This window comes from Bacillus rossius (genome assembly GCF_032445375.1).
Source record: "Bacillus rossius redtenbacheri isolate Brsri chromosome 4 unlocalized genomic scaffold, Brsri_v3 Brsri_v3_scf4_2, whole genome shotgun sequence".
Lineage (NCBI taxonomy): Eukaryota > Metazoa > Arthropoda > Insecta > Phasmatodea > Bacillidae > Bacillus > Bacillus rossius.
Window position 1 is genome coordinate 32,982,110 of NW_026962011.1, and position 18,585 is coordinate 33,000,694.

Sequence of the window (18,585 nt, forward strand, 5' to 3'; positions counted from 1 at the left end):
GATTATTCATAAGACAGTTATCAAAAAACTGCTAGCCTACTTATTCTAATGTTCCAACCACTTCTTAAGTGAAATTCCCTATTTTAATAGTTTGAAATGCTTGCTATTTTGTTTAATGGTTTTCATTTCGTCATAATTACTTTCTATATTAAATAGAGGCTTTCTAGTCGAAACTTATTAATATTTCAGGCTGATTTTCTTTATATTAACTTTTAAACAGCAGCGCGTGTTTTCAGTCGTTATAAAAATTGGGTCAGCGGCCGCATGTGCTGCTATCTTTTGTGAACAATAATTCCGGTCCACTAAATCCATGTCTATTTTTTTTCAAAATTATGTCTTTAGACGGTCCCGTAATCACACGCTTGTAACGGCTTCATCCGCTGTTAGCTCAAAAACAGATCTCACGCCCTGGGCAGTGGAGGCATGCGACTCTAACCACGCCATTAGGAAAACAATTGCGTAACGATGTCCCTCGGGGTCGCTGCGCGCTGAACGACGAGGCCACTCAGAGATTAGGGGGGACACCCCCCCCCCCCCAACCCTACAACCACGCGCTCTTAGGGCGGCGAGGTCTTAATCGCCGACAACTGTCCGCTGAACCCGGTCATTTGCGCGGTCCACAAACAGCAATTACCGGGGGCAAACGGCCCGCTCCGCAGGTAGCTTATTAAGCAACCGTCGTTAGCATAGGTTGTTTACCAGCGGGGTCTTTTTCTCTCCGTCACGGACTGTCCCGGTGCGCTGATTTAAGGTCGGTGATTGCTGTTTCCAGACGAGATGATTTACGTTATGTTGGCAGCCCGGCTTATTAGATTAATGCCATCATGGCCTTTTTTTTTTTTTTTTTTCATTTGTTCAATTCGCGTTAAGTTACATTTGAAATGGATTTTTAAAACGCATATAAATATTCAAAGTTTTTTGTTCCCTTGAAAGTGCATATTTTATGTCTTTTCACTGTGAAATCACAAGATTACCTATTAACTTGCATCAGTTAATACTATAATGAACATCTGAATAAAATATGAGGCTAATGTTATAAGATGATTTAATAGCTTGAAAGAAACTCGCTAGGAATAAGAGTGAAAACTCCATTATAAGGTGAGTAATGTTAAACAAAGACGTCAACAACATATAAGAAAGCGTTCAACTTCATTATATATATATATACTTATATATATAAGTATATATATATAAAGTTTTTCCGCACAGATGGGAAAGGGCTTGTAAAAAAAGGGGGGGAGGAAGGTTTTTCCGTTCTCATTTTGACTTCAATCATAAACCTGGCCAAGACGGCTCTGACTCCATGACTTATGACCTTCGTGCGTTAGAGGCAGAGGCCCGGGAAGTTCGCGGGTTCGATGACCTGTGAGCTGGACTTGCTGTTGTGCTTCTCCGAGTCTTGATCTCTGGCAGTTACCCGTGAGAGAAGACATCCTAGTCTTGAATTACTTGAATGCGATTCGTCCGTTCAGTTTCTGCTGGTTTAGAATACCTTTATTTTTTTTTGGAAGCGTGTCAGAACAACAACTGTGGACCAACTGAATACGGTGCAAAAAAAAATACAAGTGTTCCTAGTTCAGCTTGTTAAATGAACCGCGAAATTTCCGGGTTTTAAAGTTTTTGCACAATTTAGTTTGCTTCACAAAACAAACTGTTTTGTGGCCACCACGTTAGTGTTTCGTCAACGTATACCTATCCTGCCGAACGACCTCACTTACTTGAAACCATTCATTACCTCCAGCAAAAATAACCTGCCGTTAATAAGACAGATTGTGGAGCCACTGCAACACTAGTTCGCCGTCGCCACGTAAACACAGGGCTCGGCGTGAAGGTGACAAGGTGTGTTTGCGGTGACCGCCGAACTGCTGTCAGGAGCCCGCCACAAGATGAAGAGGTGCTGCTCTTCAGGCGGTGCGGCGGTTGCAGACATTAGGATAGGATACAGATGAAGCGAAAGCCGCCTGACGTGAAACCGTTGCCCTCCCCCCCCCCCCATTTCCCCCCCTGGTTTTTACATACCAATATGGCGAACGTTTGTTTAGATTTGTATCAGCTTTTCTATCCTGTTTTTATTAACGATTGTAGTTAAGCTGTTTGGAAGAAAATTAGATCAAAATATTATTGGGATATATGTTTATATATTTTAAAAGTCCAAAAATAATATTCATAATATAATTATAATGATATGAGTTGACATTTTACTGCAATTTAACCGCCAATACAGGTACGTACAACGGATACATTTGTAAACAAACGGCCGCCATATTGGTACGTGTAGTACACTGAAATCCCACTCCCATTTTGGCTTCATCCGCCTCGTCAATAATCGGACCTTATGCTCCATGTGTGTATTTCCCTGATCTCTGGGCGGTTGTCGCCAGGGGCGGCTCCATCTTAAACGTAGTACATTAAAAAAAAATCAAGGTTGCTAACAAACAAGTTAACGATATTCAGGTTGTTAGGTTGCCTCTAAATATCTCCCCCCCCCCCCCCACAGTTGTCGTACTTGCAAAGGTAGTTAGTTTTAACACTGAGTTGCCGCTCCTGATCCTGCTGGCTGTGAGCGCCGCACGGACAGACTCTGTCCTCGTGGACCACAGAGGAGGTGTGGAGGCTCCACGGCGGGAAGGTAGAGGTCGCTGCGCCGGCAAACAGTCGCAGCTCGCGGCCACGGCGGGGGCGGCTGGCCGCTTTGTGCCCGACTGCCATTGTGTGCCGCGACGCCTCTCTCTTCCCCCCCCCCTCCTCCACAACACACCCAGCGCCCCGCGGGGAGGACCTGGAGGTCGCGGCGGGGCGACACACCATCCATCTGCCGCCGCCCTCCCGCTGGAGGCGGCGCGCGGTGTTGCCACGTCTCGCCTCTCCGCCTCATGGCTCCGTCTCGCACGCCATCTTCATTTGTTTATCGTCATTACTTTTTATTTAAGGGAAAGTTGTAGAATTTTAACTCGAAACACCCCTTGCATTTGCTGTTCTGCAACGAATATTTTCAACGGCTATTCTGCTAGAGACCGGAAAAATTCGCGAATTCATTTCGCGATAGGCTAAAATACAAATAGTTATACCTCAGTGCTGCCTCTGGTATTGGCTCACAAATCACCTGGGTGACTCTGGGCCAATGAGAAACACTCAAACCAAAGCTGTATCGAATCACAGGCTGCTACGTTGGGACGTCTCACGAGACAGCAGTCAATGAGTGGGTGACATTTGACCGAGTGTACATAGAACTATGGAGTTCATCCTGCAGGTCATTGAACCCGCGAATTTTTCCTGTCCCTATGCTATTCACATAGTGTAATATCTTGGATGGAAAAATGCACGCAAATCTACATAATTATCACAATTTGCTCGCCTTTTCACATCCACTATATTATACAAAGTGAATATTTTGAAAATATTTGCTAAAATAAAAAAAATTCAAGGGAGAAATAAAGTTAAAATACTACAAATTCTCCCTGCACAGAGTAATGAAAAAAAAAAATGGAAAGAGGTCATCACGGTGTTTAGGACCGAGCAGAAAACTATCACTCTAAGTTTAATTTTTTTTCTTCGCTTGTTTTCGAATAGCGGTAGGCCTGCAGGCTTGATCGCATGCCGCAGTACTCATGACGTCACACGGAGACGGGTGAAAGGTGGAGCGACAAGGTACAAGCAGCAGCGCAGAGACACGCTTCCCCAGTTGCCTACACTCAGGTCGTAAGGCTGTGTTCACAATTTAAAAAAAAAAAAACATAAGCGAGCGCACAGCAGGCCAAGCACACGACCTGTGCGAAATCGGTCCACAATTGAAATCTTACTGTTAATTTCAGACAACGAAATTTCGCGATGTATCCGACATCTGTTGGCAGAGTTATTAATTAACTATATTAACTACCAATTGATTATCCCACGACATCTGACCAGCAAATTATGAACACAGTTTTTCAACATATAAATTAATATGGGTCATGTAAAATTTCTAGCCACTAAACGAGCAATAATTAATTTTTAAGGCAGGAATTACATATACCGGAGCATTGTAATATCTCGACAATTTCTCGCCACAATATTATTGATGATTATAAACAGTTCCTTAGTCCCGCCAGATTTGCATCCTACTCTACTCTCATTCGCTGTTGCGCCATGCGTCCGTGACAGAAATAAAAATATATTCATCTCCCTCCCATGCACACGACCGTCCTATGCGCTATTGTGAATCAGATTATCTTGTAGCTTTATAAATTTATATTTATATTGTAGGTTATATATATTTACTTAAAGACTACTCTGGATATAATCCTTTTTATAAGGTTTGCAAGAGTAGTTTATTTATATTTATTGCACACAGATTATATTATTAACACACATAAATATATTTATATATTATATAATATAATACAGTTTATATTATATAATAATTCATTTCCTTTTGCCTTGCTTATACAATTTTCCGGGGAATAGTTTTGTCATAATTCTTATTCTCGTTTGCAGAGAGAGATCTGGTGTATTTTTCTTGTTCTCTTTACCTTAATTAGTTCTTTTGATTTTAATTATCTTATTCAATATCCGGCTGTTCGATTACACATACACAAGAAGAACAGCCAAAGAAACTTGTGTAGGAAATTCGAAGAGTTATTTTGTTTTCTGTAGTTAGTTATTCCGTGTCGGGAAGCATGTCTTCCATCAGGGATTGTTCATGCATCCAACTGTCAAAGCGTTCTAGTCTCTTGGATGCTTCAAAAGTGTAACTCCTCCATATTTCATAAGTCTTCTTGTTTCTTACAATTCGATTGATGTCCTTAATATCTGCATTTTCCATGGCCATCTTCCTTGTGTACTTGTCTCGTATGTCTTCTAATTTAATGCAAGCATTTAGAACATGCTCTGCTGTATCTTCTTCCATGCATACAGGGTACATAGGACTTTCCACTAAGTTAAAAGTATTTAATTTATATTTAAAATTCCCGTGTCCTGTTAGGAATTGAAAAGTGTAGTGATCAGTGCTAACCCATGAGTATTTCATTCGTTCTTCTATTGAGGGGAATATGTTGTATGTATACCTTCCCTTGTTTGAGTTTCGCCACCTTTCTTGCCAGATTACAGTGTTTTCTGAGTGGATTCTGCGATGTTTTGAGTCAGTATATTCCTTGTTCATCTTCAATATTGCGACTTTTGCTCTTTCTTGAATTAATAGGTATATAGGTAAAGTTCCAGTAATTACTTGCAGTGCTTCTAATGATGTAGTTCTGTAGCTTTTTGTTACTGCAATTAAGGCCGTACGTTGGGATGAGCATAATTTTCTTCTTACATGTTGATTGCGTAATAATTCATACCAAACTGAGCACGCATAGGTAAGTATGCCCAGATATACTCCATTGTACAAGGTGATCATAGTGTTGGTGTTCAATCCCACTTTCGTAGGTTTATGACTTCTTATTTTCTGCAAAAACAGTAGGGCCTTTTGAGATGCTTCTTGTATATGTTCTTGATATCCTGTTCCCGTTGTTATCAGTACCCCTAGGTACTTAACTTTTTGTTTTATCTTCACTATTCGTTCTTGAAATCTTATTAGTGGTGGTCTATCTTTATGTAATTTACCCTTGAGTAATACACCTTCTGTTTTTTCAGGTGAGATACAAAGTCGAACACTGCTTGCCCAAGTGTTAATAGTGCGTAAAATTGCTTCTGCTGTCTGCTCTAATTCGTACCGCGAAGTGGCAGGTATAATGAGTAGGCCATCATCTGCATAGCCATATATGATATTATTAACCGGTAGCTCAATTTTTAGTAGCTCACCAAATATTATATTCCACAGCAGTGGACCGAGCACTGATCCCTGTGGACAACCCATGGAGAGCATCTTTTCCACAACTATGTGGCCCAATCTGCATTCACACTTCCTTTCTTGCAAGAAACCCCTTATGGCAGCATACAGGTTCTTAGGTGCATTAAGATTCTTTAAACGCCATAATACTTGAGGCCACCACGCGTGGTCAAATGCTCCTGCTATGTCTATTGTCACTCCAAGCACATATTTTTCTTGTAGATTTGTAATATATCGATTTACATCGTATAGTGCTTTTCCTGTGCTATACCCTCGTCTAAAGCCATACTGCTGTTTATCTATACCATGTATAGCTTCCAGATAAGCAGTTAGTCTTACATTAATAAGCCGTTCATAGATTTTCCCCAGGTTTGGCAACATAGTTAAAGGCCTATAAGATTTCGTTAGTTTAGGATCCTTGGCATTTCCCTTATATATAATCTTGAGAACACCTTCCTTCCATATTCTTGGAAATGTTCCTGAGGTTAAGCATAAGTTATACAAATGTAACAGTGTTTCATTAATTCGAGGGTAAGCTCGCCAGATTAACTCAATTGTTATATTATCTTTTCCTGGTGCTTTTCGTGGTTTAAGCTCTTTAATTATCTTGTCAAGCTCTTGTAGAGTAAATAAATTTGTATCTTGTGTATCAGGCAGTTCTTCCATCACGTCGCTCTTCATCTTTTGTATATTCGTATCTTCATCAGAGTTGTCATCAGGTAGTAAATCATGTAAAATAATTTCCAGATTTTCTGTGATATCAGTAATTTGTCCATTTGCTGTCACCATCCCAGGAATCTCAAAAGGACTTCGTGATTTGCCAGCCATCACCTTATACACATATCCCCAAGGGTCCATATTCCCCTTGTTAAGGACAAGTTTTTCCCAATATGCCTTCTTCTTTGATAAAATATCTTTCTTATATTTCTTTTTTCTTGTTCTGTACTGTTGTAGAATTAAAAGTTTATAAAATCCATTCTTCGCTCTCTTCATGATTCTTCTTAGTCTTTCTAGGTCTCTTCTAGTTTCTTCCAATTCGATATCCCACCAGGGGTTTCCAGGTATTATTCTTGTTTGTTTCTTAAAACATTCCTCACTAATATTTTGTAAAATAGTTGTTAGTCTCGTAGCAAGTGCTTCTGCGGAATTATATACATCTTCTTCATGTTGTAATTCATTTATTTTACTTATTATTATTTCATCAAACATTTTCCAATTAGCGTTCTTATGTATATAACGAGGTCTTATTGTTATAGGAGGCATCTCATTTCTTTGCAGTTGAATTTCATATGTCATCAATCTATGATCACTTGAACTGTCCAGGTGTATCTTCCAATCGTTTACTCTTTCTTTCATATTATTGTCAGTCAATGTGACGTCAATAAATGTCTCTAAAAGACCTCACTTATATAAATACACTTGAAAAATTTCATAAACACAATTTCTGTCACTAACATTCACAATAAATAAATGTGTTTAATTATATGGACCACAGGACCAGTATACAATATCAATCACTAAAGTATAAGATTTAAAAGCACATATTTTTATTTGAATTTCGTTATGGTGCGCGCGCATCGTAAAAATTATTTTATCATTTTTTTCATAACGCGTCTAAGGAAGTATAACTTCAAAAATAGAAATGCAAATGAATATAGAGGTTGGGTTTCCAGGAAAAGACTATTCCTCGCCGTTCTCTGGAGACCATTCTCGCTACACCCCTGCGGGTCGGGAGGTCGCCATCTTGTGCTTCTCAGCAAGCGTGGGTGGCCACCAGATTACCCAGGATTCCGCAGGGCGCAGCAGGAGTCGTCGCGACAATAGATATGCTCAGTGGTCGACCATCCATCACCCCCCCCCCCTCCCCAGCCAGCCCTGGGGTTGATCTTCAACTGGCTTTCTTTGGGAAGAAAGACTGAAAATATCACCTTCTTTTGTGAGCGAGTTTCTGTTTGTGCTTCCTTTGTGTGCCATTTATCAACTCGAGTTCCCGAGAACCCGTTTACTTAACAATTTATTCTTCACTTATTTACACAGAATGTGTCTATAAATGTGTATTTTTTTGGTACATTTGAGTAAGACTACACAATGTAAAGCTACTGAAGATCAGATTTTTTGTTATAATTTGTCGAAATGGTAAGGGTCCACATTATATCAAGTCTCTAATAGCGAGAGTAGGTTCCTCAGAAACAACTCTTGAAACTATGCCTTATCTTCAGTTGTTTTTAATGACCCTTACCACTATCAATGATGTTGAGGAATTAGATTTTTAAATAATATGAAAAAGATGAGAAGTTTATGAGATGTAAATATTGATTTCAGTTTGACTTAAAGGGTGGACCCAACTATTAAAATGAACAGGTATTGGTGGACAACACAACGACGACAGAACATACGAACACATTCAAACTTCAAATGTCAGGCAGCACACATGACGGGACGTGCCTGATGACGGCAACAGATGCCAGTTCGCGAAACGTCATAACAGTTGTTTTGTCACAGGAAACCTACAGTGTTGGTCGGTGCTGTGCTGTCCATAATACCTGTTTGGTTTCATCGTTGTGTTCGCGTGTTTGCTGCGATTTCCAAGGTTTTGATGTCTGTCTGCATTTACTATACTCGTGTTCGTCTGTGCTGTTAATCCTTCATGACTAAATCCCTTGCACGGAAATTTCTTTTGCTGTCTGATCTGTGCTATCGTCGTTTTGTTGTTCATTGTAACTGTTTAGATTCGTAGTTGAGTCCATCTGTTCGACATCAGCTGATTTAAGCGTGTTCTCTATGGGTTAGCTTCTTATTTTGCATTGATTCAGAGGAGTACACTTGGGACCGTGTGCGGCGGACGTGTGTTGATGCAGATTGCAGGACGTGGTGCCCCCCCCCCCTCCCCCGGGGGGTCCACGGTGATCTTGACCGAGGCGAGGCGGCCGGGCCGAGTGGTCGGCGAACAGAGGGGCGGAAACAGTGCCATTACACCCGGGAGGTCTGGCCGCCTGCAGACTGCCCGGGCGTCGGTGCCTCGCTCTGGGCGTAACACGGGGGCGAGGCCCTATCGCGGTGTGTTATTCACCCGGCCCACCTGTACTTAAGGAGCGCACTGCAGACATTCCCACCCGGGGAATCGCTTTGATGATCGGCTCGCAGTTCTATCGACACTCCCCCTCAACCGGCTGTGGGTCAGCTAACTGCCGGCTCCTGTCCACGGCCTCCTTCCTTCAGTTCGGGACTGCCATTGGGCAACAGGCACCGTGCAACATCACATTTGGACCAAAGATAATTATGACCGGAGACGAGAAAGATTCGCTGATTGATTTCGCAATATGCTAAAATTCAAGTAATTATACCGTTTTCTTGCTTGTGTGCTGTTGGCCCACTGCTCATCTGGAGGTTTGTGGGCAAATTAGACACCCCCTCAATCAAAGAAGCATCGAATCACAAGTTACCCAGCAGCCAATGAAACTTTGGCCCGATAATGCAGAGGATCACGAAGTCTATCCTGGAGGTCAGTGAACTCGCGAATTTCTCCAGTCCCTGGTTATGACTAAGGACTAAGAATTATCGGGATCAATGACCTGCAGGATATACTACACAGTCACCTGCGCTCTCTGCTCATTGGCTGTTGACTTCGTGTGAGTCTCGACTCTCGGTGTAAAGAACTCCTCGCATGAACTGTGTTGAATTGCAGACAGAGCAGAAATGATGGACCGGTGGCAGACATGAGAACGCGCACTGTTAAAAATTTTCTCCTTAAATGTACAAAGAACTCTGGTTACAAATTATCAAGAAATATATATATTTTTTTAATTTACAGCTATCTTCGTAAGTTTGCGGAAACTGAGTTCACCTTTTTTGAAAATAAATCCAAAAGAATGTATATTTTTTTATATCAACTAAACATTCAAAAACTGTTAGGCTTACGATAAGAATAACACGCTCATTTCGTCCACATATGTGTTTACCTTTGTTTGGGACGAAACATGCAACTTGGAAGTCAAAATACGGCGTATAGTTTCCGCGAAGATTCAGTTATTTGAAATTGCGAAGAACTCTTCGTTTGAGTTAAATTCTTCGGTTGAAAGTCAGTAAAATTAATACCGTGATTTCTAACAGCGCGGAAGCGACGAGCTACGGAGTTCTCTCTTGACGTCTGAGCGCGTTCTGGCGCTAGGTGTCGTCACTTTCTGATTCACCGCCGTATTTTTAGACCCTCCCCTTTGCTCCGCCCACCCACTGGATTATCGCGACACGCTGTATCTCCCTCCCTCCTCCCCTCTCCCGGGCCGACACAGGAAGCGAGTGTCATCAAGCAGAGCTGCAACTCAAGTTATACTTCCTGAGAAGTTCCATCACATTTTCACCGCTACTTCACGGCTGTAAGTTCTCTCTGACAAATTACTTTGTCGTACAATACACTTACAAATGAGGTTTCTTAAAATAGCTTAATTTCTTTTCAATACATGTAGGCTAGGTGTCACGTACTAGACCTACGACGGAGAAGTTGAGCTAGCTTTTCAAGAAGCCTTTTGTATTGACTATTGAAGAAAGTGTTTAAATCAGACATGAAGAGACTTGGTAAAAGAAGTAATTTTAATGAACTATTTTTTATATACATATATATCCACGGAACAGTCCAATAATGTAGTTTCATCTAGTCCGTGAGCTACGCTGAAGTGTTTGAAATACACAGGAAACCAAACAGTCAGTTTTTCCGAGAAAAAAAATAGAATATAAACTTCATACTAGTTTGGAGGGAAAAAAATTTCAAAGCTTTTTCCATTTTGAAATAAGATTTTTGGAAATCTAGGTTTTCAATATAAAAGTTTTTTTCCCGCTAAAAATATAAATTTACTAGTTGGATGGGTCTGCTACGAAAGGCCCGCCCATTCAACTAAGTTCTCATTTAAGGACCATAAAATTAAGACTCGTGTAATTTAGTAGCCACGGCGCGAATAAAGGTTTAGTGCCTTGCGTGTAGAGGCGATGGACGCTTAATGGGCGTGCCATAAATTATTACAACGGGGCGCCTGACGTTCATGGCGACTGACTTCTTTCATCATCATGCCGGTGGAAATACTGCAGTTAAATACTGTAGTCTTCCGTACGGTTGTACCAATATTCACCACAGTTTACCGACATGTGGCAATGGTGGGACGAAGAGAAAACTTTTAAACGAGGGATTCTAGGTTTGAGTTCCGGGTATAGCATGAGTGTCAAAGCTGTTTTTAATCGAGTGTTTATTTTACGTTAAATTGTAGTCCATTCTCTAATTAGTCCTCTGGCACAAAAAAAAAACAGAGGTGTTAAAATGTTCAGCAAAATAAGAAAATTTAAAACTACGTATACTTACAGTTACTGTTAAAATCTAAAATAAAAAAAAATTGCTTCTTCTCTATTTCCCTTACAAAATATTATTTTAAAATAAAAGTATATTTTAAAATTTTGCTGCATGAGTCAGAATTCGACCAATAACCTGCGGCTGCAAGTTCTTAGGGAAAACAATGAGTTGAAAAAACACACGACTTACGATTTAAACTGCTTCCCAAAGTTGAGATACGCATTCGAAGTTGGAGCTGGAGATCTGGTAAGTTAAAATAACAGGGAAAGTAGTAATAGTGGAAACACTGAGAATCCGTTAAAATTTAATTTAACAAACTTCTACAACCATCGCAATACTACTTGTCGCTGTCGTAGAATGATCTTATGAAAACAGTATGTGAAATAGGGTGTTATCCACAGTTATTTTGCGACCGTGGCAAGTTTTGCGGTGGTTATAGAATATTATCCAAGTAATTATTATCCAGATAATTTATCATTTGCAATAAACCAGCTAGCTGGTCAGCTCCAACTTCACGTATGTAAGTTTTCAACTTTATGCTTCGTGTCGAACCTGCAGCCGGAGTTATTCGGTCGAAAGCAGACTCACATTCCGTATAAAAAAAGGAACTAACGTAACGAGAAACGATGCGCGCCGACTCCTTGCAAGACGGCGAAGCAAAGAAACAAAGGAGGATACCTCGTGTTGTCGGAAAATGACACTTGGCGAGCGTCTCACGAGAAGACGGGCTGCAAAACCTGCGGATGAATGATGATCTGTCTCCTCGGCGGAGATGGGATCTCTCACAGCCGTTATTTCTGTTCGGCATTTCGTCCTGGGCAACGAGCCGTTACCCCGAGCGGATAAAATAAGACAAAAAAAAAGTGTTCCGAGACTGAGGTTGGAATGAATGCGGCTTTGTGCGTACAAACGATCGTTTCGTGATCCCACCTCGTCGGCCGACGGCTGGTTCTCGAGCGGGAAATGGGAGCAGCGGGGACGGGAGAGAGCGAGTAGTGTAAGAGGGAAGGGGCGGGGCGTGTTGAGCACACGTGTCATTACCAGCGCTGACTCCGCGCGGTAACCACTGTCATCGCCATCTTGCCGGCCGCGCGGGTCTCCACTTCCGGTGCCGGGAGCCGGGGCCCCGACCAGAGGCAGGTGTGCGGCAGGCCTGCCAACACCGACAGCTCACCCTGACACTCACACAGCATGGGCGTCGCAAGGATATAGTTTTTTGGGGGGGGACTTGAATTGATTTAGTTGTTGAGGAATATCCATCCCCTGGGGAAAAAAAGCGTGGGGTGCGGGGGTGCTCTCCCCCGGGAAAATTTGGGGTTTGAAGGTGCAAAAAGGATGGTTTTTAGGCATTTTTCTTTCCTAAATATTCTAATTATAGTTGGTTGCAATATATAATTTATTTTTTCTAAAAAATATTTTCAGAGAACAAATTTGTAAACACACAGTTAACATATCTGTATTCGGTATCGGACCTGAATTTGATTTTACACGAAGATCGAATTAAAAAGTGCTCACATTACCACGATTGGACTAAATTCACCATGCGCAACATATGGGTTATATCACAGAAATCATATTTTTAATATAACTACGAAACTAAATATTTTATTGGAGGGGACGAAATTGAAGACTTTTACTATTGGGGGGGGGGGGGCGTGTCCCCCCCCGTCCCCCCCGGTTGCGACGCCCATGCACACAGTGGCCACACCCTTACATCTGCACACTTTTCAACCTAGGGTTTAACTCGAATGAACGAAGAGTTCCTCGTAATTTCAAATAACTTAACATTCTAGAACACCTACTCAGCTTGATCACTTCGCGGCTTACCTACTGTAAGAACGTGTGCGCAAATGTGTGGAAGAATGGTATCAATGTAATACCGCATCATATTGTCCAATAATGACTCTTAACCTTTAATTACATTCCAGGAGGCGCGTGTGCCAACAACCGCCGATCCATCATTTGCCATCCCGTGCAATTTAGTGTGAGCGGGACAAAAAATCCGACAAGCTCGTGCGTCAACGTTTAAATCGTTCTATTGCTGATTCTTGCCGCGGGGAATATTGATTTAAAAAAATTTCATGGCGTATCTTAAATTGTTTACAAAGAAGTATTGGCCAACCACAACCATGGATGGAACATATGCGAAAGATGAAAATCACTCTATGACGTCGTTAATCTTCCGAATGTTGCACTGCACGGTAGCGCCAGCGGGAACACAGTGGCAGGAAGATGAACTACCTGAGTGGCGTGGACAGGACAACAGCCGCGGCGATCTAGCGTTCCATCTTAAAAGCTTTTGAATGTCCCATATTTTTTTTTTTACTACTTATGTTTCTAAAGCTCGCTTCAACAATGTTTCTTTTTTTTTTTTTTGTTATTAAAAACAAACTTCCCGAATGTCGACACTCAGGGAGAATACAGGCGAAGTGACGCCACACGTTCGTTGTTTGGCCTGTTAGAAGAGTGCGGTGAGGGGGGGAGCGAAGAGATAGAATACATCTTGGATTTATGAATTTCTCCAGTCAATGCTATAAATCACCAACGTCTGTTAGCCTAAGATCCCGCTCTAACAAGACACGGCTCATAAAGCTGGGTTAAGGTTAATTCTACTACAAGTTGGGAAGATCAGTGTTGTAAGTTTGGTTTCGCCGCTAGATGTTGGTGTTCGACCAATGGGGCATACTCATTTTTTTTTTAAAATGTAATCAAGGCGGCCGTTTTCGAATTTTAAATTGTAATATTAAATATATGTTAACTCTTCCAATACTTCCAATACCAACTCCATGCCTCTCGCGCGGCCGGCGAAGCAGACCAGCGCGGGGCTGAAGATGCGAAGGCGCGAGAGAAGCGGACTTGTTTGATTAATGAAGGGTCGCGGCCCGGTGATTTGGGAGAGGGGGGGGGGGGGGGTTTGGGAGAGAGGCAGGTGGAGTGGAAAGAACTGTATATTTATTTCCTGAACGCTGGCCGCCAGCTAAAAACGCGCATGACGTGTCCGAGGAAGGCCTTTGTTCATTTATTAATTATTTTATCGGGACGTAAAGTCTCGCCGAAAGCGAGGTCTGTGTTCAAATGGCCACGACGTACAGATGAGTACTGCCTCGATCATTCAACGGATAAGTTTCAGTTCCAGGCCAGAGACAACTCTTGCCGGCGCGCTTTCAAACAAGGTCACATCTTCCACTTGTTTACACTGAGCGTCCCCACTCTTAGATTGCGCGCTTTCTCTCTCTTTCCAACACACGCCGACTGCCGTAAGCGCTGTCCTTGTTTCTGCGTGCGCTGTTGCCAATTTCAATAATTATTATTGGAAATTGAAGGTACTGGGCATTGATTAATTACTGTTCAAGTGAACATTTCAATTTTCGTATCAAAGAATGTGTTTGAATTATTTCTTGTTTTAAGTTAAAAAGAGGCGATTTATTACAGATTTTTGAGCGTGATGGTAGGTATAGGCCTAAAACATTATAAATTACTAAAATGGATTTTTAAAATGCTTCTTGTACAATCATAATTCCAAAGGAGTACACGACCCTTAACTTCTTCGCAACGTGTCAGAGTTGTTTAGAGACCGGAAAATTTCGCGTGTTCATTTCGCGATAGGCTTGATTTCACACACACATACCTTTAAGCTGCTTTTGCTATTATACTGTTAATCCGGACGACTCTTGGACTAGCGGGAAACCCTCAAAGAATTATCGAATCACAGGCAAGCTAGTTGAGACGATTCACAAGTCAGCAGCCAATGAAATGGCGTTATTTGCCCGAGTGTACAGAGAACTGTGTAGTATATCATGGAGGTCAATGAAAATTAAAATTTTTCCATTCTCTAGAGATGTGGCAACAGCGCGCGCCATAAGCCGTGCACTGCAATCAAAGCGTGAGACGGGCTATAGTCAAGGGCATGTTGAGAGCTCTTTAGTCCAATCCATCAAAGTGATGTGCTTCAAGTCTACTTTGCTACCCAACTATTCCGCGCAATAACTCTGGCTCCAGCGAAGACTATGAAACCGCTAGTTCAGTTACATAATGGTGTTCGATCGAAAGGACACATTCATTTGTATTAATGTTATCAAGGAGGAATTTTACGATATTTAACTTGAAATATTAAATATACGCTAAACCTTCCAGTACGTTTAGATTTTGAATAATAAATATCAAATATTTATCTCTTATTGGTTTTAAATTTTGTTTTGAAATATGCTTAATTTTGTTTTATGTCCGTGTTCTAAATTCTGTGTAGTAAAGTGTACGAAACTAACATTAGAATATTAACTGCTTCCCCACAAAATAAAGTATTATGCAACAGAAAGATCCCGAAGATGAACGAAGATAAAGCATATATATATATATATATATATAAATTGTACACTCTAACCTTAAATACCCCCCCCCCTTTTTTTTTCTTCTTTCCTGCCAATACCCAGTAATAAGAAAAATAATAACGACTTTCATAATTTAAAGCAAACAAAATTACAACGTACAAGAAAATGTGGTTTATTAAATGTAGATCTTGTAATGTAATGTAAACCTTTATAAATACTCAAAAATAAATACCCTGTTACCCCAGTCATACCTTACCATCATATTCCGTAAACCTCACTACGATGGTGTTCATATATTCTTCCTTTAAGGGCTGTTCATTTCAGTTTTCTGCAAACGGAAGTCACTTAACTATTCAGTTTTCTCTCGTCCATCCTCATAAACACGGTAGTAAGTTCCACCGTTGCTGCGCCAGAGCACCCAGCGGCAGACAGCTTCCCTGCGCCAAACTCGCCTGTAAGAAATCCCTTACCTCGGCCTGTGGCAAAGAAACATTTCAGCACGGACTCCCGCCATCGTGATGGCTGTGTCGGGACGTGAACCGCGACCCCGCAGTATCTCAAACATAGCCTCTCAACTGACGTGCTCTCCCTCAGTAATAAACTAGCAACACGAGCTTCGACACGGGAGGCCGTGGGCTCCACTCCGGCCGGACCTCGGGGTTACCGATGTCCTGGTCTGGTGCTCGGTCCTTGGTCCGCCATGACTGTGATGATAGCCCAGTGGCAGTCAGTGACGGCTGCTCGAGGGGTGCTTCATCAAGAAATTATTCTGAGCTGAGCCTCTGTTGTTACCCGAGGTCGACGTGGCAACCCTGCTTCTCTTGGGATAGGTATTATGAGAGCAGGTATTAGTAGGGACTGGAAAAATTCGCGGTTTCAATGACCACGATTCTCCATGTACTCGGGCAACTATCACCTGGTCATTGGCTACCGACTCGGGACACCTGTTTGCTGCGATTCTTATGATTCGATACTTCTTTTGTAGAGTGTTTGACATTGGCTCAGAGTCCTTCAGGTAAATTGCGGTCCAATCACTGACGCAGCATTAAGCTAAACGAGATTGGATTCCAGCGTGTCTCGAAAGGAATCCGCGAATTTTTCCGGTCTCTAGGTATTAGCTATGGGTAGAGACCGGAAAAATTCGAGGAATTTATTTCGTGATATTCCAAATTTCAAATAACTATACCTTTGTGCTGATCCTGTTATTGGTTCACTGTTAATCTGGAGGACTGTGAGCCAATTAGAGACCATCAATTGTAGAAGTAACGAATCACAGGATACCTAGTCGAGACGACTTACAAGCAGCCAATGAGCTAGTGACAGTCAGTCGCCCGAGTGTGCAAAGTATCGTGAAGTCTATCCTGAAGGTCATTCAGTCCGCGAACTTTTCCGGTCTCTTGCTATGGGTAGGGACTGGAAAAAAAATGCTCGGTTTCAATTACTTTTTAGGATAGACTCCGCAGTCACTTGGGAAACAGTACCTTCCTCGTTCGTTGCTTGGTTGAAATATTTCTAACCTGGCTTGCCAGGGTTTTTCATTGGCCCAGAGTCCTTCACAAGAACTGCGGGCCGATCAAGGAGGCAGTTCAAAGGTAAAGCTGCTTGAATTCTAGACTACCGCGAAATGGATACACGAAATTATTCCAGTCTCTAGCCTGGGGGGACAATGGCGAACGAGGCATGGCCGCTCTCTACTTGTTAGTAAAGTGTGACCTTACAGACCCTGTGTTTGATCGCAACTTGTAAGGATAACTGTCTAACTACTATTCACCGCGGCAAAGTGAGTCCACTCGCGTCTCTTCGAGCATATGCGGGTGAATGGACGTACATACTGAATAAGTCTGAATTTGACGGACAAAATTCGACTTCAGGTTCATCCCGACAAATTAAGTTTGAAACCTCTAATACGACTTACCGACTAAAGAGCTTTCCAATGCTGGAATGCATCTTTGAAGTTGGTGCTGGAAAACATTTTTATCGTAAATAATAAAGAAAATATTTAAAATAGAACACTAGGCGACTGGACGAAGTTCTACAAACACTGCGAATTTCGTCGCTTTAGTAAATTCCCGGATTTGAAAATATGTGAGATGTGTGGTTTATTTCCGGAGTGGCTAGGATGTCTGCCGTGGCGTTGCGGAACCTGTCATAATGAATTTCATGTTGTTGATTAACATTACGTATTTTTAGTTTGGTTAAAATATTGTCATAAATGATTAAATAGATCTCGTTTTTATAGTTCGCTGTGAATTACATTAAAGTGTGAGTAATAGCACTATGGCCTACTGCACCGAACCTTTTAGTAACCTACTCCCGCAGAACTCAAGAAATTTGTAAATCGTCTCAAGAAAAAGAGGTGTTGAAAACCTTTTACGATATCAATCCTAACCCCCCTAACCATTAATTTTTATTCCCATAACTGCGAAGGAATATTCAAAATGCTACGTATTCCATGTTAAATGGTTATTTTCTGCTGAAAATAAAAATTTTCTGGTATGTAATAAACATTTTGTAGTATGTGGTAAGAGGCATTAACAAGTCAATTAAAAATCGCATTGCATTAAAAGTGAGTGTAAAATTAAGTCTTAGGCGATGAAGAGAATGGCAAAAAAAATTTAACTGAGAAGGGACATTAAATAGTTGTAACCACGGTTGTAAAAAACAAGTAGCAAATGGGAATACCAAGTAGCCAAGGGATGAATAGCCTGAGGAGAGGAGTGTGTACAAAAGACGCTGTAGGTCTAACAATTTGTTGTAGTGTTTAGTATTCATATTGTTGTATATACCTATGCAAAGTTATTGCAATATCACATAACTGAGTAATTGGAATAGAGATTAAAAACTGACACCAAATATGTACTATCCCGAGCGGCTGGGAAGATGCATACAGTCCATAATTGCTTGAAGGTAGTGTGGGGGTGTGATAATAAAGTGCAATAACACAATATGACAATTCATGCCGGTAGTGAGGTCGTTTTGTTGAACAGTTCTTTATACAATATCACTTAGATACACTGTACGTATTGCTGCGGACTTATACACATTCAGACGAGAGTTCACACAGTGTACGAACGTCGCACACTGCCTGGGATGCGTTACAGCGTTACAGCGATTCC

At 41.5% G+C, this 18,585-nt stretch overlaps 1 protein-coding gene across 1 annotated transcript in view; it reads right to left on the reverse strand.

Moving 5' to 3' along the window:
- Window positions 1-18,585, reverse strand: part of LOC134541825 (mucin-2-like) — a 68,433-nt gene that overhangs the window by 34,041 nt on the left and 15,807 nt on the right. Inside the window, exon 4 of the mRNA XM_063385520.1 lies at window positions 12,072-12,294. Coding sequence (XP_063241590.1) covers window positions 12,072-12,294 — 223 coding nt within the window. The remainder of the gene's footprint in view (window positions 1-12,071; window positions 12,295-18,585) is intronic.